This window comes from Temnothorax americanus, unplaced genomic scaffold (assembly GCF_048541705.1).
Source record: "Temnothorax americanus isolate GAGA-0224 unplaced genomic scaffold, ASM4854170v1 Scaffold27, whole genome shotgun sequence".
Lineage (NCBI taxonomy): Eukaryota > Metazoa > Arthropoda > Insecta > Hymenoptera > Formicidae > Temnothorax > Temnothorax americanus.
Genome location: NW_027509411.1, coordinates 2,696,352 through 2,717,037, shown reverse-complemented (window position 1 = coordinate 2,717,037; position 20,686 = coordinate 2,696,352). Strand labels below are relative to the sequence as shown.

Genomic DNA, 20,686 nt, shown 5'->3' with positions numbered 1-20,686 from the left:
AATCATGTAGATAATAAAGTATTCTTTTATTATCTACATGTTAAAATCATGTACAATCTAAATCTGAACATTTATATTGTTAATTGAAAATTATATTTTAACGATTCAATTCGATTGCATTCGATTCTAATGAATTTTTACCGATTTAATTCAACTAAAATTCGAAAAAGGAAATGAAATTAGATTCGACATCAAAAATCCTTAATTTGCACATTTCTAATATATAAACTACTAGTATGAAGTGATTCAAAGCCAACGATTCTAGTTTTGTCAGTCGATCAAATCATCGCAATATGCTTCTGGTATCATTACATAACGGCCGTAACGATTTTCGTGTCCCGAGGGATCCTTCAGATAATTAGTCTCAAGCGACGAAGAGAAGTTCGATACGTTTGTCAGTCGCGGCATGCAGTATGAATAAATTATATATTAAGCTATGACAACACTATGAATATATGAATAAGAGACAAATGTAATTTCACACTACTCTCACACACACGCACACACACGCACGCACGCACGCACGCGCACGCGCACGCACGCACACACACACAAACACACACACACACACAAGCGTGACTTCATATTCAAATTAATAATGCCCACATTAGTAATAATTTTATGCGAGTTAAAATATCATAAAGGCTACTTTATATCACATATACATATACATATATAATTAATATTGTTATTATTACACAAACATTATTATATGTATACATATATTGTAATATATTATTAATAATTAATTATACATGTTATTTAAATAATTATATATTGTTTTAAAATGTATAATTATATAATTATAATGTATATATGTGTATAGATTTTTAATTTTATACGTATTATTTAACTATATGTGTAATATAAATACATATAGTTTTAAAATATGCGGATATATCAAGCCTGAACTACTTGTGCCATTTTTTATGTTGATAAAAACAAAATTATATAGTATCACATTTTTTATTCTATTATTGTATCAAAATAGAAACGTGTCATTAGATGGTATCGATTATAGCCATCTCCGGCGACATTGTTTTCGAAGCGTGCAGCAGCGTCTCAAAACTGCCAGAAGCAATCGGATCTTAGATAAGTATGTGCGCATTTTTCACCCAAAAGAGGTTCTGCGTTGGAAGAAACGGAGAACGCAGTAACGAATATTTAAATGCGCCGGGGCTAAGGCTAAGGCTATATATATGTATGTACATAACGTTTAGGATTTATAAATCACGGCAGATGCTTATGTTAATGCGAATAAGTTTCCGCCGGTTTATTTTCTTGGCCGTCACGCATGCGGCCCTGCCGCTTTCCGAGAAACTTTTAAAGCCTCGCTTGATATTCGTGCATGCATGGCATAATCGGGAATGAACGTTTGCACAGCCTGTGCGCAACTAGTGTCGTTACAATGTAAACAGTCGCATGTATGCATAGATGCGACGACGAGGAAACCCCGATAAAAACGTCAATGCAATCGACGAATGCATCGCGCTTGGAATATATCGCTGCTCGCTCTCTTTCTCTCTCTCTCCCGATTTTTTTTTACAATTTTTATCGCGAAAAATATATAATCGTCCCAAAAAAGGAAATAAATAAAAATACAGCCAACTGTTCGTATTTAATAATAACATTAAAACGTAAACAAAAATTAAATTACCAATGTAACACGAAATTCTCGACAGATTTATTCGAATTGTTATGTAATTGGTTTAATTTAATTCCAATAAATAAATAAATAATATTTATTTTAATAATAAAAAATGTATTTTATAAAAAAATTACTCCCCAGAATTTGTTTGATTAATAGCACGTGGTGAGCAACGACTATAACTTGGACTACTTTGGAGCGCGCGGACGGCTAGATTATTGGCGACCGGATTATTTCTCAGACGTACAATTCCACAGACGGCTGGCGCGAGCATAATGAGATAAATTTCTAACGATAGTTGGAAACAATTGTCCCTTGGTGAACCCTCCGCTCCCATTAGAGCCACACCCGCGTGCATATGCACCGCGGCAAATGAGTCAAATGCTCGGCGCTGCTATCTGGGTTGCTCGCGAAGCGGATTTAATAAACTGCGCGCGAAGCTGTCGAGACAGAATCTAAATTCTCGTGGCAATTTCGCATTCGCGAAATGGAGCGCGGTACGACGCGGTGCGCGGCGCAGCGACGCCAATAGCGATTTGAGTTTCTGCATTCAAGTTCATTTATTGCGCAATAGCTAGGCGTGCAGTAGATAAATATAACGTAAAAGCAGTGAAACTCGTAAATACGCGCGCGCTTATTTTGATAAGCGATGAAAGTAAATTAATAATTTCAACCAATAAATAATTTCAACAATTGAAAATAAATTATAGGTAACACGATAATAATTAGGTTCTAATCTGCATAATCCAATCATTTATCTAATGATAAATTATCGCTTTCTTATACGATAACTGTCTAAAGTCACTTGGCGAATACAATAGAGAGATATACATATATATCTACTACAACAAACAATCACTAGACTTGCCTATATAAGATTAAAGTAAGGTAAAAGTATCAATGCCGAGACACTTAAGAACTATGTTTGGACACCTTTATCATTTTAGTTTTTAAATAAGTATAACGCGAACTAAAATCAAAGATAAAAATATATTACAAGAAAAATATTTTTATCTTTGAGTCTTTGAGTTTAATTCGCGTTATAATTTATTTAAGGGCTAAAATGATAAAAATTTTCAGACACAGGTATCGTGTCCAGGCATTTACCTTAAGTTTCGTTCAGTCACACAAAACGTGCATCTAAATTATATCTTCCGCCTGAACTGTGTCCATTCTTCATTAAGAATCAATGTCGATTAAGACAATATGTATACGATCGCCTGTTCGCACTCCTATCGATCTCTCGCGGCCGGACCTGCGTTCCGTTTATCGAAACGCTGCTCCATTAATTATACCACACCACTTTATCCTTAATCCCGCGCGTCAATTAGTCTTCATTACGCTTCTGGCTACGCTGGTATTGGTTATCGCTGGTATCGCGTCGATTCGAAGTATGCGCGAGATAGGGCGATCGATCACACGTGGCACTTGTGCCACTTTGAGAAAGTAAGTCAATGTAACTCGGCCCGTGTAAGGCTGCGCGCGGCTGATTCGTCGAAACATCCCGGGTCCCCGAGACCTTCGTTCGGTATAGATCGCGCCGTCATCATGGTCAGCCAGCCTCTCCAATTCGCCCGCCCATTGTCCCGGCGACGTCATCATCGGGAACTTCCGCGAGTCGCGGATATTCCGCGGATGATCGAATGCGCGGTGAATCCGCGCGCGCGACATCGACGGATGTCGCATGTTAAATGATCTTCGATAGTGCGCGACGCAGCGGATCAGATCGATCACTATATAGAAAGGGCGTGTGTGTGTCGTACAATGACGTATCGGTTCGAAAGTAAAAAGATAAATTGCCGCGGCCGCTTAATATTAAATCCTTAATATCGTAGCGTTAAATGGTCTGAATGTTTTCGGCTGATGTCAAGTTTAAAATACTTATGAATTATATGCGTAAAATGTCTAAAAAAAAATAATAAATATTTGCGATTTAAAAAAAAACATGATTAATTTCGACATTCATTCTGAAAATGATTGATTAATGACGCTTGCGAATAAACGGGAACTACGACGTGTCAAATATTTACGCAAAATCCGATGCGATACCGACCGTTTCAATTATTATCAATGCAATAACGTGTACTCACCTTTCGAGAGTTTATCCACAGATTCGAAGCGTCCTTCGACCTTGTTCCGCAGAGCGTCCAAATCGAAGGGTGCCGTAAATCCATGATCCACGCTACGGCTCTTGCTCCTGTAATAGAGTAAACGCAGTCGTTAATTAGCTTTACTCTTGTTTATATTCCGGGCTCGTTGCGCAACAAATTTGATTAAGCAAAACGAAATCTGCAAAAATAGATCGGAAGAGATAGAATAAAACGAGAGAATGAGTCGCGGGTACTCAATTCCGTGCGCTCGTTTTTAAAAATTAATTTTAAATTTCCTGCAATTTTCACTCCAAACTACGAAATAACGATTCGATAAACTTGTTTAAAAAAAATCGTTTGAAAAACAGAAATTAGAATAGCTCGAAATGTAAGTAGGAGGGTAACAGGCACTCCTGCCCCAGGGATCTCGCTTGCGGTTAGCGGGGTCGGGGGGGGGCTTCGCTGCCGCGGGGGGAGCGCCGTAAGCGGTGGGCGAGGGGGTCGAGGGACGGTGTAAAGGGTCACCGGAGGGGGAACTATGCGGGAGGAAGAGAAAACTGGTCGAGAGGGGAAGCGCGACGCGAGGGGAACATTTGGGGTAAGGTTGGGTGTGGCAGGGCTGCCAACGGGGGTTCGGCGCGGGGCAAGGCCGCCAACGGGGGCTCGTTGCGGGGACTTGGGCGTTTTCCGAGGGGGCGCTCGGAGCGGCGCTCGCGCCGTTACCGACCGTTTTGGAGAATCGCGGGCCAATATTTTTTTTGTTTGTTTTTTTCTTTGTCGTCGTCGCTCGCGCGCGTTCGGGCGCGTCCAAACTCGTTCGAACTCGTTCAAGGTCGTTCCTCTAGACGTTTCGGGGGGTGGAAAGAACGACGCGTTCGAGGTGGTTCGTTTCGCGGGGGGTCTCGCGCGCCCGTCTTCGTCGTCGTCGTCGTTTTTTTTTTACTCTCGGTCCGAAGGTCGTTTCGATCCGCAACGCGATTGCCGCGACCGCGGGAGGTAAGCGCGGTCGCGCGGAGATGGGTATACGGATTTGAGAAAAGGGGGAAACAGAAAGAGAAAGCCCACAGATGAGATACGCATATAGTTTTTTATTTATTCAAAAAATAATACAAGCGAGTTTACATTATTTCGCTCGTGCAAATATATACATTTCGTAGACGCGACATCGTTATAAGGATTGGAAACAGAGCGCGGCTATCTCGCAGTCGACGATGTTGTCAGGATCGAAGAAATCGCTCTTCAGTATCGCAGTCTGAACCGAAGTTTCTATGCATTTTCATCGCGGCGGCGGCTATCTCCCGATAACGCGAAAACTTCGCGTCGACCTTCTCGGTCGCCGCGCTCAGCGCACGGACGACGCGATCCACGCAAAATTGGAAATCGTACAGTGTGAGCAGGGTTTTGCGCACCATCGCCACGCGAGCCAGGTTGGGTAGCTCCATACGACGATCGGCCCGTTGTTGATCACTCCGAATCGCAGCGTCATCCCTCTGATCGACATCGGCAAGGGGGGGTGAGTTACGTCGGAGAGAGCGCGTTCCATGCACGACAATACGTCGCATTTGCGCTCGATCAATCCTTTCCACATGTCGGTCGTCACGGAGATTTCCCTGCCTTGTTTGTCTCCCAGGGCGATATTCACATACGAAGGCGTGGTATGAATACTGTACCACGGCGACTTGATCGTGATACCTATGGCTATGTACTTGTAGCCAGTCGTCGTCAGCAGATAACGCGTCGTCAAGACGCGCACAGGGGGCAATTCGACGGTCTGGTCGGTGGGAAGGCGAAAGTTGGAACGAAACTCCTGATGATGATGACGACGATCGTCCTCGACGGGCGCGTCGGTGGGAGGACGAGAGCTGCGACGCGACTCTTGGCGACGAGGAAGATAATGGCGATCGTCCATCGAACTGATCCTCCGCCTTTTATTGCCGTTGTCGTTCGCCTCCGAATCCGCCGTCTCCGTAGGGGAAATACTCCTCGGCGCGGGTCGATCGGCCAACGTCGAGAACATTTCGCGCCGCGGTAACCGTTTCTTTTTGATTTGAGTAGAGGACCGCGCAAATTTCCCACACCGCGCCACGCGCGACATAAGTCAGATCTTTCCTACTTATACCGACGTGTCCCTCCCAAGGCATCAGTGTCGCGTCGCGCGTCGTCGGCCGAATACGACGCGTCGAAAAAAAATCAGAAAGGAACGGTTACCGCGGCGCGAAATGTTCTCGACGTTGGCCGATCGACCCGCGCCGAGGAGTATTTCCCCTACGGAGACGGCGGATTCGGAGGCGAACAACAACGGCAATAAAAAACGGAGGATCAGTTCGATGGACGATCGCCATTATCTTCCTCGTCGCCAAGAGTCGCGTCGCAACTCTCGTCCTCCCACCGACGCGCCCGTCAAAAACGATCGTCGTCGTCATCATCAGGAGTTTCGTTCCAACTTTCGCCTTCCCACCGACCAGACCGTCGAATTGCCCCCTGTGCGCGTCCTGACGACGCGTTATCTGCTGACGACGACTGGTTACAAGTACATAGCCATAGGTATCACGATCAAGTCGCCGTGGTACAGTATTCATACCACGCCTTCGTACATGGATATCGCCCTGGGAGACAAACAAGGCAGGGAAATCTCCCTGACGCTCGACATGTGGAAAGGACTGGTCGAGCGCAAACGCGACGTATTGTCGTGCATGGAACGCGCTCTCTTCGACGTAACTCACCCCCCCTCGCCGATGTCGATCGGAGAGATGACGCTGCGATTCGGAGTGATCAACAACGGGCCGATCGTACGTATGGAGCTACCCAACCTGGCTCGCGTGGCGATGGTGCGCAAAACCCTGCTCACCCTGTACGATTTCCAATCTTGCGTGGATCGCGTCGTCCGTGCGCTGAGCGCGGCGACCGAGGAGGTCGACGCGAAATTTTCGCGCTATCGGGAGATAGCCGCCGCCGCGATGAAAATGCATGAAAACTTCGGTTCAGACTGCGATACTGAAGAGCGATTTCTTCGATCCTGACAACATCGTCGACTGCGAAATAGCCGCGCTCTGTTTCCAATCCTTATAACGATGTCGCGTCTACGAAATGTATATATGCGCGCGAGCGAAACAATGTAAACGCGCTTGTATTATTTTTGAATAAATAAAAAACTATATGCGTATCTCATCTCTGTGCGCTTTCTCTTTCTGTTTCTCCCTTTTCCCAAATCCGTATAACCTAACCTTCTCCGCGGGACCGCGCTTACCCCCCGCGGTCGCGGCGATCGCGTTGCGGATCGAAACGACCTTCGAACCAAGAGTAAAAAAAAAACGACGACGACGACGAAGACGGGCGCGCGAGACCCCCCGCGAAACAAACCACCTCGAACGCGTCGTTCTCCCCACCCCCCCGAAACGTCCAAAGAAACGACCTCGAACGAGTTCGAACGAGTTCGGACGCGCCCGAACGCGCGCGAGCGACGACGACAAAGAAAAAAAAAAACAAAAAAATATTGGCCCGCGATTCTCCAAAACGGTCGGTAACGGCGCGAGCGCCGCTCCGAACGCCGCCTCGGAAAACGCTCAAGTCCCCGCAACGAACCCCCGTTGGCGACCCTGCCCCGCGCCGAACCCCCGTTGGCAGCCCTGCCACACCCAACCTTACCCCAAATGTTCCCCTCGCGTCGCGCTCCCCCTCTCGCCCAGTTTTCTCTTCCCCCCGCATAGCCCCCCACCGGTGACTCTTTACACCATCCCTCGACCTCCTCGCCCAATGCTTACGGCGCTCCCCCCGCGGCAGCGAAACCCCCCCCGACCCCGCTAACCGCAAGCGAGATCCCTGGGGCAGAAGTGCCTGTTACCCTCCTACTAATGTAAAGTGAAAATGATATACCGAGTAACGAAAACAAACGCGCGCGAGAATATCGGGTAATGAAAAGGTATTTCTATTTGCAGTTTACGTCCCTGGAATGGAATCAAGTCGCCAGCACATTCAAAAATGGGCTCTTTCTCGACTCGAGAGAGAGAGAGAGAGAGAGAGAGAGAGAGAGAGAGAGAGAGAGAGAGAGAGAGAGAGAGAGAGAGAGAGAGAGATTGATTGATTGATTGATAGATTTATTATGCCCGAGCAATGGCTAAGGGGCAAAAGTGTATAAATGTAGTTATAAACATAATTATAAGCTCTCAACAAAATATAACGTAAGATTAACATATTATACTGATTCTAACGAAACTCTTAAAACTAACAAAATAGTACCGCTTGAACACAATAGAAAGGGAGGAGACCGATCACTCAGACTCTGACAAAAGCAAAAACTCGCGAAGAAGACTTTTAAAAGATGCTATAGATGCTGCCGATGTGACTGTATTAGGAAGTGAATGCCAAAAATAAACAGCGGAAAGATGGAATGAATTTCTGTAAGCCACTGTTCTGTGAGCAGGAATATGGAAAGTTTGAACAGATAATTCAGCAAGACGATTAGATCGCTTGAGTGATGGATCAGGAAAGGTGAAAAGCTCAGACAAATAGGTGGGCGAACGCATGTGTAGAATACGATACATCTGGCAACCGAGAAAATAATGCCGTCTATTCTCAACAGAAAGCCATCCCAGTTGTCGTCTATACGGTGTGATATGGTCATCACGCCTAATATCGAAAATATATCGAATACAACAGTTAACTAGTCTTTGCAATTTGATGTTTAATTCTTTGGTCAGGCCATGATATACGAGACAGCAGTAATCAATGTGAGGTAAAATTAATGTTGTAACAAGTTTGATTCTAAGCTGTTTGGAAAGAGAGTTCTTGTTGAACTTCAATTTGTTCAACGCATGATGAACTTTCTGTGAGATGAGCGAGATATGTCTCGTCCATGATAGATTAGATGTAAAAATAACACCTAAATTTCTTACCTCACAAACGAATGGTAAAGGCGTGCTGTTTACAACAATGGGTGGAAGACGACTGATATCAATACTACTTATGTGCGCTTGACTGCCAAATATAATAACCTTGGATTTTGCAGGGTTAAGCATGAGACCGTTAGACGTAGCATAGTCAAAAATAGCATTAGCATCCAACGAAATTAATTCCAATGCACGTAAGATGTTGGAAGGTAAACATGAATAATAAATTTGAAAAAAAAAGAGAGAGAGAGAGAGAGAGAGAGAGAGAGAGAGAGAGAGAGCTCACTCGTCCATTTATACTCCCGCAGGAAACGTATTGTGGGACGTTATGCGGGTAGACACTAATAGTTTGGCGCGACACTATTTGTAAAACGCTCAGCTCAGAGGAGGCAATCCTGCTTAGCCATAACAAAACGCAATTTCACGATGCAACGAACCGTGCGCCGTATGCAGGTTGCCTCCATAAGTCGTATCGTCCACGGACGCGTGGCCGACAGAGATAAAGCCCAATGAGATTCCTACGAACTGAATAACGCGACATAGTGCAACGCGTCGTGGGGAAAGAAAAAAAAAGAAACGTGAATGAAAAAGTCGGTGAATGAACTTGCGTTATGTCATAGCAACACGGCTCATTGCTGTAAGCCGCACATTTCTGCCGATTTCCTATATAGGATTGTTCCAAGTTTTACTTTTCAGAAACGTGAGGAATTCTATATAAGAGAGAGACGTATTCGGAAGAGAGACATACGCGTTATTACGTAAGTTTCTTTTGCGGTCACCTTACGACTAGACTTACGATAAAAAAAACGACGTGTTTGTTCAAAAAACTTAAAATCTCGTTTAAAATTCTATTTACAAATCTCTATTTGCATTCCTACATGCTTTTCATGTACAATCTTGCGTGCGTTTCTATATAAAGGATGCACAATCATACTACATTCTAAAGAGAGATCATAACTATTTATAATACTTAATTCTCGCTGTTTTGAAGTCCGGAGAAAATAGAGAAGTGACGATGACGAGATATGATGATAGAGCGCAGGTGTTTTGCATACCTGAAATAAGACGCCGAGAGATTTTCCGTCGATTTCGAGGTCGTGACGTCCTGGGACATTCGCCTGGACCTGGGATGCAACAAACAATCCAAAACAAGGATGGTGAAAACACATGCAATCTACGTGCGCAGGAGCTTAAAAAAAAACTAAAATCATATAATTAAATTGAAAAAAAAGTCAACTGCAGTACGCTTGGAAAGTAATTTTTACTCGGAAAACTGTTTTCCACGCGCAAAATACTTAAAGTATTTTAACCTCTCGTGGAATTTTTAATGAGCGACCTTGCGTGTTTGACATTTTAATTCGTAATGTATGAACATGCGACTTATCAAGTACAGCGTGTTTTTCAGTTTTTTTTTGTTGAAATAGTATACAATATTAATTCATCACGTCTGTTTGCAAAACAAATTTTTACTTCTTTTAAATCTCACTGAAATACTCAAGATTCGAAATTCTCTCGTTATAATAAATAACAATTATAATAAATATACAATTAAAGCAATAGTATTACTTCTTCCAAAATATTTATTCATAAAAACGTGTCTTCGATTTAAGTAAAAATCTCATTCCAAGCGTACCGCAGAAACTGTCAATAAATCAAATTAAAAAGAAACGTAGGTGCAAAAAGCAATTCGGCAAGAGCCAGGATGCTCGCAATCAACAATAAAACATTCAGAAAATCCAATCGAACTAATCATCAGATAACTATTGATCGTAATGCATCATAGCAGTCTATTGGATGCACATGCAGCTGTGTTATTTGCCGCGATCCGTGCTGCGACAAGTGCTATCTGCGCTATACGTGCGCGTGAATCGCGGAAATGCAGTCGCGCGTTCGTGCGGCAACGGCCGCACTCGATTCGGTCAATTTGAGAAGGTAAAACGTCTGCGTGCACTCGCGCGCGTACACGGGGAGCCGCATCTCTTCCCGCACTAATTGCATCCGACGTTTTAATTCGATTACATTCGACGTGGCTCAGCGGGTTCGCGCTCGTTACTGCTTCGAAACGGTGTTCCTCGTTTGCCGAAACGTCGGGAAATTCGCTCTCTTCTCGAAACAACGCGTGCGTGTATTTGTTCGCGTAATAAAATCTAACTTACAGACATATTTTAATTTGTAAATTTTACACGTTATGTCTGGTAGATTTAATTATTTAACGAGAAAAATTCATTCCTCTTTTCGTTGCAGTTTAAGAGAATTATTTGTAACGAATAATATAGTAAGAAATGCAGTACCGGTCAAAAGTATTGCATCACAATGTGGAAAAAGAAGTCGTTACTTTAATAAAGAAAGACGTACATAAATGTTACAAAATTTTATTTTAGTAGGTACTGTTATTTTATGCTTTGATAGAAATACTTTGAAAAAAAAAACCCAAAGATTTTAATGATTTAATTGCGTTAAATCATTAAGATAAATAAATGTTATAAAATTTTATCTTAGTACTGTTATTTTATGCTTTGATAGAAATACTTTGAGAAAAAACAAAGATCTTAATGATTTAATTACGTTGTTTCAAATTATCAACGATAATTATAAGTCAATTAAATCACTAAGATCTTTGTTTTCTTTTCTCAAAGTATTCCGTATCACAGCATAAAGTAACAGTACTAAAATAAAATTTTATAACATTTATGTACGTCTTTCTTCATTAAAGTAACGACTTCTCTTTCCATATTGTAATGCAATACTTTTAACCGGTACTATAAATTCTAGCAGTTCTTAATAAAAATTAATTTTAATTATTCTAGGTAATACAATGTATCACAGGCAAGGAGTTGGAAGAGAAATTTATTGGGTGAATATAATCAAATTATATACTGCCGATAAATTAAACTTATTAAACAATGAGATTGGATACTTTCAGGCAGTTTTGTTAACTATTCAAGAAAGTTTTCATAGAACTGTGGTCGTCTCTACACTGTAACATTTAACAACTCGGTAATAACCATCAGAAGCAATATGAGCCAAAAGATGCGCACGTGTACACTAAACAAAACTAAGAGAAAACGTTTTATGTTTCGAAAGATATAAATTTGGAACTTTGCAGTCGTACACATCGTACATCTGAATACAGAGGCGGGCGGGAAGTAACAATGCACAAAATATATACAGCGCTCTTTCGGATGTGATTCGTTTTAATCGCGCGGCCGTACGGGCGTCGCAATTTGTGCAAAGCTGGATTTTACTGGTGATTAGGCAGCATAAATTACGTTATTGCGTTAAATCATATAAAATGGTACGCCAATAATTAATCCGAAACAGTCTGTACGCCGGCGAAATTAATGTTACCGTGCGACATTCCGGATAAGAAATAAAATGAATTGTCGAACAATATTTAATTAAGTGACCTAACGCGCACGCTGTTTTCACCGCGCTCGGACAAATATATAAGCGGATATAGGTATAAATAACTTTGGCACAATTTCGATGGCTCTTGTTTACGCGACCGTTGCTTTCACGCTCCGGCAATACTTCGCCAAAAAAACAAATATTTACGTAACACCTCGCGGCGTCGCGAGTTCGTCCGCGATTTTTCACTGCGCAGGCCTGAAGCTGAAAGACGGCGCTGAGGTATTTACTGAGAACGTATTTCACGATATATTGCACGTCGAAACATGCATAGCATTATGTTAACTGTGTATTACGTTAATTATGGAAATCGCGGTATGAGTCGAGAGAACCGCGGTAATTAATAAGTCACCGCGCTGCGAGTTCTCGGCCGCACCGGAGATATAAATAATAAATTCGTAGCCCGAGCCAATCGACCGGACCTTCAACGAAAACATACAACCGCATTCTGAAATATTTACCCGCTGATATATGCAATATCAAGAATTTATTAATCCCTCCGAGCTCGAACCACAAATTCATATATATACATTCTTCCTAGAGCTGTTTACTTTGTACATTTTACCAATCGATCCCTGAAATTCTCTTTAAGCACCGAGATCGCGTATTTGTTATTTGTTCGAATGTATAACATGCCGACGGAATGGTAATAAAGAAATGATGCAAATTACCTATACTTCAAAGAATTATACAATAAATAAATTGAAATTTCAGTAACGTAATGTCAATCGAAAAATGTTTCGGTAATACTTCTTTACTTTTCTTATTTCAATTGTTGCAGTAGCGCCTGGAAGTAGGCAACTGCAAACAGCTGCGTGCAACGTGGACGAGAAGTAATTTTTTTCTCGCAGGCGTTTTCCTTATCCTAATAGTTTCCCGGTTTCGCATGGTTTCACATACTGGTAAACAGTGACGACTTAAGAAACAGATTGACGTAAGATGTGTTATATTTATCGTATGGAAATTAAAAGATATAAAAGAAACTAACATGCGTATTTTCTGGCTATTAAAAGAGAATAACATTAGAGTGTTGATATTGCATGTGATATTTGCTGTGAGCTTATTGGTACTAGGTATTCCCATATACGGTATATTAAAAAAGTATTCGCACACCCAATTTTCTTACAATAACTACGAATTGTAATTATGTTTTATTCCTTCGAATTGTGTCCATAAGTAATTTATTACATACAGTATAGGTATATGTAATAAGTTACTTATGAATTCGTAATTATGTATTATTCCTTCGAATAAAATTATTGTAAGCAAACTAACTGGGTGTGCAAGTACTTTTTTAATCCACTGTATTTGTCAAACAAAACTGAAAACAAAATTTCAGTAAAATCGAAGCAGATTTATTGCCACGGGATTCGGTATGCTCTTCTTTGCTTACTTAGGAAGAATTCTTTTCAACTTTTTTTTAATTTTTCGATTTTCTTTTACCATTAAAAGCTTGAAGAAATGATAAATATATTTTGCAGCAATCTATCTAATTTCGTTATATTCAAGCTTAATACTAGATCAGTTAAATTTTCTTAACTACTTCATAATTTTAAATATCACATTTTTGTTTTTACATTTTGAACTTTTATAAATAGTTTTCATAGATAAATACTGTTACGTAAATCAAATCAATAATACCAATTATTAACAAAAAACTTAATTTGGGAACGGGTGTCTGGGATGAATTTTATATCCCAGTATCGAAAAAATAAAGCTCACGACAAAGCAATTTTATAATGTGCTTATTTATTTTTTTATATTTTTTCGGTTTCTCCTTATTTTTTTCCAGAAAATCTTGAATAAATCTATATACATATTGTCCTCAAATACTAATAAATTATAGAACAATCAAAAATATGCAATATGTAATTAATATAACAATAATTTTTAATTGGAGTGCAGACGCCCGTTCTCGGGTTAATAGTAATAATAAAGAGAATATTTCATAAAGAGTGCACATCAAAACACGCAAATTGCAAAGATTTTGGAAACGATGAAAGTCAAATCGCCAAAGAAAAAGGAGAACTGATCCATTTCGGCACATTTTAATCTATCCGGGAAAAGTTTCACTGTAAAATCTTCTAGCGACGATGCAAAGTAAACAGTTGATTTGCGAGCAATTGACGCAGTTAACAGTTAATAATTGGACAGTTTCGGATGACCTCCTTATGCTTGAACGCGACTCAAATGGCTTGAGCTACGTCGTTACGTGTCCGTGCGGTAATCCGCCACCACTGGGCGCAGTATGCGCAGACGGCGCAATATACAATTTCCCCGGCTATCGGTCGCGCCGGTGAGCTGCGTGACCGAGATCACGCGCGTTGACCGGCGCGCACGAGGCGCTTCTTACGCACACGATGTGGAATTGGGATAGCGCGGCATCGACGAACCATCGAAAGAGAGAAAGGTGGGCACGAGCACGCGCGCGTGCGAACGAGCGGCGCGACGGCGGCGAGTCATTTCGACATTTCCTGCGATAGGTAACCGGGGAATATATACGCGTGGCCGCCGTATTCCCCGGAGTTGTTACACCCGGGCTGGCCCCCCGATGACTCTCGGTCTCTTCCGACAGCACGCGCGTCAACGGGAAACCTTCGCGGCCTTCTATCCTCCGTGGCGAAATCGCGGGGACGATTCATTGGCAGCGGATGTTAATTGAGCGACGGTAAACGCGATTAAGATTAAACGAACTGCTTAAGCGGAATCGCCGGAATTGTTTCTCAACATCATGACACAACCAGCGATGGGATTAAGTATCTTGCAAGGTTCGAATCTGTTGGCGTAGTTTCGAATTCTGTACGATTACTTGGAAAAATAAAAAAACAGTACTTTCAATTAGATCAAATGTATTCGAATATTTAATGAGTATTTTATTAGAAACTTTACGATTCCTTCGAATCATGAATCATAATGTTTGCTATAAAATTAACATTATTTTACATTATTTTTTTATAATTACAAATGTTAGATTATCAACCGTTGAAGTTAAACATAATAAAAATATGATTTAAAATATGAAGTAAAAATTATTTAAAATCTTTACACATTTATATACATTCTTTAAACTAACAATTTCATTTTTAAAGTTCGAGTACTACCTGTAAAAAGATTCGATTTATTAGAAAAGAAATTATGTATAAATGCATTTCAAATTCTGCATGCAAATATTCATTCCAAAATTCGAAAATTAACTCAGGATTGTGTGTGGACTATTTCGCAAATGTATGAACTATTATTTTTCATGAATATCACTCGATTACTTAGAATGAATCTTTATCTTTGGATTTGACTTGGATTTTATTGAACTTATTTATCCCATCTTTATAAGTTTCAACGTAACCGCTCTTTTCGATGAGAGATGAACGTGCTAAGAGAGAGAGAAAAAAAAACGAAGAAAGAGCGACTTGAAGAATGATCAGAAATTCGCGTGCATATATATATATTGATTGAAAAATATTGTACATATCTTATTTTTCTTTCCGAAATATTTTATCATTCTTTCGAAAAAATACACGCATTTTAAATGCATATTTGTAACATTAGTAATAATTGTATTTAAAACCTAAAACATCGAAAATTGGACTCGCCAAAATTGCACGTTGCAAAATTGCACGTTGCAATTTTGGAATCAGAATGCATAAAATAACGCAACTAGTGTGTCTACTCGCCCAGATACACCGCTCTATCGCGGAAGTTTTACGCGCGAATTGACTTTATTCTCCTATTATCATATTTCACAAAGCCGCCACCCGCCAAATTGGCAAGATGGGGCATCGTGCCAAAATGATTTCCTTTCGCGGTACGTCGCGCCGCTTAACGTTACGAACTTATACGTTCGATCCGAATTAAATTCAGTCGTTTTACGCCGACAAGACTTTATTATGCACGTCTGTTCCGCGAATACGGGCACTCGCAGGAAATCTTTTATTATTCCATACGTGCATTATTATTATTATTATTTTATTTCCGGAAAACTTGGAAGAATCGCTCGTAAGATTTACGAACAATAAACAATATTGCATCGGGGACAGTAACTGCCACTGTCCCGATAGACGCAAGCAATGATTACGCTATTATACGGTTATACTGGGTTTTTTTATTTTTTTAATGATACGCAGCACGATATTGGCTTCGTAAAGTTCCTTTGTGACGCGCAAATCGATCGATATTGTTGTCGGTGTTTCATAGCTCATGAAGCAATCGTCGTATTATATTGCGCTTCCGCTATCCGGTTTCTTCAAATTGTGTCTGGAATATATTATATTATCGTACCTTTAATTATTGTGATTAGCATTAAAACGTTCATGTTTCAATGATAGGATGGAAAATGCTCTCAGTCGCGTGTCCGTGAGGCTCTATAAAACCGTTCTCCGGCAGGTATACAAAGGAAACTCGATAAAACGAGAGAAGACGAGGATTTCCCCCGCGTTCTCCGTTAACGAGCCGGCAAAGCAAACACGGCCGAGCATCGGTGTTTTCATCGGGCAACAACGCCGGAAGAGGTTCTTATCCTTATCGTTGTCCGACTCGTTTAACGATCGTCCCGGAACCGCAAGGATGAAACTCGTTGTCCTCGACGATGGATCGATATCTACGCTAAACTCCGTCACCGGAAGACAAACTTTACGAAGGAAAGAGAGTATACGCGGAATATGTGTGTGGGTGTAATGTGTGTCCGTATCTGTGTCTGTATATCGGTGGGTGGCAATCAGGTTGTTCGGGAACAACGTTGACCGCCGAGACGGAAACTCTGCTGGCTGTCGGCGTTGTTTTAACGAGGCGGGGCTCCGGGAATTCGCAAAGGATAAACTCGATTTGTGCCGCCTCGTGTGCCACAAACCGCGTTACTTTATGACGTAAACTTAGCCCGTATAATGTAATCGATGTAATCGTACCGTATGGCATTGTCGCGGCAAGATATCGAAACCCGTCGTGGAAATGCCGTTTGAAATGTCGATCGCTCTGGGAACGAATCTGATTGAGGTAGGGGTACTGCGTGGAATATAAATAGAGTAATATGACTAATATCCAATCTCTCGAAGTCGGATAAAAATAAAATGCGATAAAAAATACCACTGAGGAAAATATTAAATACAATCATTTGAAGGATACTTTCTATGAGAATTAACCGAATAGGGAAACACATATAAAAAGACTAAATTATTTTGTGAATATTTAAATTGAAGACAACGAGATAATGATCAATTTATAGTAACGATATAATAGTTACGTTTTCAGGATATATTCTAAATACAAAATAATAAAAAAGTTAATCAAAATGATTTTAAATCTCTCAAAATAAGATTGGTCATAAAACGATTTAAAGTTATAGAACTTTGATTAATTTTATCCTAGAACACAATGTGTTCATATATTACTCATACACTTTAACAATTGCTTTTGTCTCTACAATTAACGTTCTAATCGTTTTTAATTCATATCGGCGCGGGATTCTTTTCTTTTCCCCGTTTGTTGACGAAAATTTTTTTTCCGCGTTCCGAGTCACCTGATGCAGCCGTGACTCAAAGCAACGTGGAAATTCCATTGTGCACGGAGCATCAATCGTGCAATGTACTCTTCGCATTATCGTCCCGCAAATTAAGCGGAAATGTCAACGATCGTAAGCGGAAAAAGAGGAAAGACATAAAGAAGAGACGCGACATGGAATTTCGTTCTCACGGAGATTCTAAGAATTTCGTTACATCGAAAATTTAACTTGCTCTTTACATTTTGTTAAAATTACTTTTATAAAAAGTTTTATTATATAGACAAATATAAACAAATATATAAATATTTTGAGATACATCTTGAAAAATATATACAGTGTGTAAAATAAATGTTTAATAAATTATCTTCTTTTTGTTTCTGGAACAAAATCTCGTACGTGCTAAATCAGCTAAAAAAAAATATAATGGGATATAGTAAATAAATAAACAGAGAAGGCAAATTTTATTCGGATCGCGTATCCTCGGTGCGTTTCTTGATGGAAAGCTATAGATGCTTCCGCTTCGAAAAAACAGCGTGAAACGAGGACATCTAGCTTCCGCCTAATTGATACCTGCGTTCAATTAATTCAAGAAGGAACTAGTAAACGAGGTCGAAACAACACTCCTCTGTTAGTATCAAAGGATTGCAAAGGTCGAAGGAAAATATCATTAACGAAACTGTTTCGTCACTTTTTGGGCTAACAAAACATTTTCCTTGCTAATATATGCTTTCATTTTCAGTTATAACACACAATCACGTTTATATATTTCGTAGAAAACGTATAATAATTGAACAATTAATTAATTACATTATGGTACAAATAAATAAGGTTCACAATTAGGCAGCTAATTAAAATTGTAAAGGGTGACGTAAACTGCAATTACGCGATATCGGTTATCAACCTTACGGCATAAGATTATACTTATTGAATAACAGTAATATTGATTAACAATGATATTGATTGTCAGTGATTTGAGAAAATAATTATTATAGATTATTAGATCATTTCTAATTTATATAGGCAACATCAAAGACTTGTTAGATCATTGTCTGCCCTTTCGCAGCCATATTGCGGCCGTAATCGAAGGACAACGTAACTTGAAACAAGAGATACACGGTATTCGTAGCGCGTACGTCGGCCATCGTTGCAGGAATTTAAACGCATTTATCGTTATACAATCGATGCGCTTTATCGATCCATAGCACCATTTGTGGCGAACAATTCTTTGAGACGATTGCCAATCGAACGGCTTATTCGGCGCGCGTGATTTCCGGCGGACGGCCGTTTCATTTTGTCGTTAATTATATAAAGCCCACCCGCCGAAATTGTGGCCTTCGCCATGGAAGTCCAGCCGTTAATTCGGAATGGCAATTAGACGCAGGGATTAATTTTCTAACTACGTTTCGTGGCGCGAGTCAAGCCATATACGGTGATATAATCGTCACCACAGAGTAATTATAAATTCATAAATCGTAAAGCCGCAAACGATGTACTGCACTGCACGTCGTGTGCGCGTTGTAGCATTATGCAAAAAACTACTACAGCTGTGCGAAAAGATTAAAAAAATTCATATTTTTTCCAGGCATTAGATTTCGTATTTCAAAAGGTACAGCACCTAACGAATAATCTAATTACGTTCACAAAAAGTTCTTTTATCTCCGATTGTTTTTAACTTGAAAACCATCGACGTCTCGTAAAAAGAAATATATTTTTAGCTACAATTTAATGTTAATAAATAGTTTAACATTGATACATCATTTAACAATTAATAGCTCTCTGTATAATTAATGGACATTATTAAAAAAGTATATCGATTTAAAAATCTATAGTAAAAAAAGACACTAATTTTAGAACATCACGTATAGTTGCTTCATACATAAGCATATATCACACATATCTCTTCATTTATATTCACGCGCGAGTACTCACTGTAGATTAATAAAAATTATCATAAAAAATCTAAGATGCGTATAATATAAACTATAATTAAAAAGACATTTAATGTAATTAAATAACGTAAAATTTTAACACGTCGCGTCTTATTAAGTTATAATATCCTGTTACGATGATATTACATAATCGATACGAAAGTTCAAAGATCGTCGCTAAATTATCGATATAATAAAGAATTTAATAAGCTTATAAAGATCCTCCGCGTGATATTCGCCACTCCTGGAATTATCACATCTCGTGTCGTGTATCGATCGTATTATTCGCGGGGCGACAATCTCTTAATCTTTCCTTTGACGAGCTCGTCCAACGTCATTATTGGACGAATAATCATTATTATTAATTACTGACTCATTTTCTACACAATCTATCTTGTTAAACGACGGCATTTAACCGTGGCTTCCACGTGAAAAGTAAACGATTTGCCGTGAGTGAAAAGTGAAATGTATTATGAGATATAATCAAGTTACTATTCCGCTATTCGCTTTCGTTTTTCATATCACTCCGGATATCCGGAAGAACACGGTTTCGGATATCCGCGCGTTTGGCATTTGTAAAACTTAATTCTTAGATTTCACTCGATTACTTAGTCAGTCGACTATTATTGGAAAATTTGATGTCACATTTTCATTAAACAAAAGTTGATTTCATATTAAAGTTCAAAGAATTATAAAAAAAAAACAACGCGGTAAATTTTGTGACATATACATGTATGGATCAATTGATTCAAAGATATTAAAGTTTCAGAGTTTTTAACACAATTTTACAAATCACGATTTTACAAATATATAATGTCTCAAAATATAAATGTTGATGTTAAATGAGATATTTAGGCCGGTATTCATAGTCGGATCTTATATTTAAGACCGTCTTAAGTACAATCTTAAGATGTTATTTGAACCAATCAGTGGGACATTACTTAAGACGGTCTTGAAATAAGATCCGACTATGAATACCGGTCTTAATTATACTTCATTTTATATCGCGAACTTGTAAAAAAAAAATTGCGTGTAATACGAGTTCACGAGAAAAGATCTATTTTTCTCATTCGTCCGGAAAATATTAGCGGTGAGGAATGGAGAACATATTAAGTCCCGGGAATAATTGCATCACGACCCAAAAATGCATGTCGCAGCGGTGATAAACTCAGCATCGAAAAATCTGGCTATTAAGCATTTGGCTATTAAGCAACGGCATCAACAAGCCAGCTGTT

The 20,686-nt window shown here is 39.9% G+C and overlaps 1 protein-coding gene and 1 long non-coding RNA gene across 3 annotated transcripts in view; one reads left to right on the top strand and one right to left on the bottom strand.

Moving 5' to 3' along the window:
• Nucleotides 1–3,501: 3,501 nt before the first annotated feature.
• Nucleotides 3,502–20,686, bottom strand: part of LOC143899405 (uncharacterized) — a 37,446-nt gene continuing 20,261 nt past the window's right edge. Inside the window, exons 2-3 of one of the 2 annotated variants that reach the window (XM_077409692.1) lie at nt 9,680–9,748; nt 3,502–3,845 (exon numbers count right to left, since the gene is read on the bottom strand). In XM_077409692.1, coding sequence (XP_077265818.1) covers nt 3,716–3,845; nt 9,680–9,748 — 199 coding nt within the window. In that variant the 3' untranslated portion in view covers nt 3,502–3,715. The remainder of the gene's footprint in view (nt 3,846–9,679; nt 9,749–20,686) is intronic. The other variant, XM_077409693.1, reaches the window with a different exon arrangement.
• On the top strand, nt 7,651–8,829 carry LOC143899447 (uncharacterized). Its single transcript, XR_013257495.1, has 3 exons — nt 7,651–8,247; nt 8,318–8,470; nt 8,744–8,829. It is a non-coding gene; the product is annotated as an uncharacterized LOC143899447 (long non-coding RNA).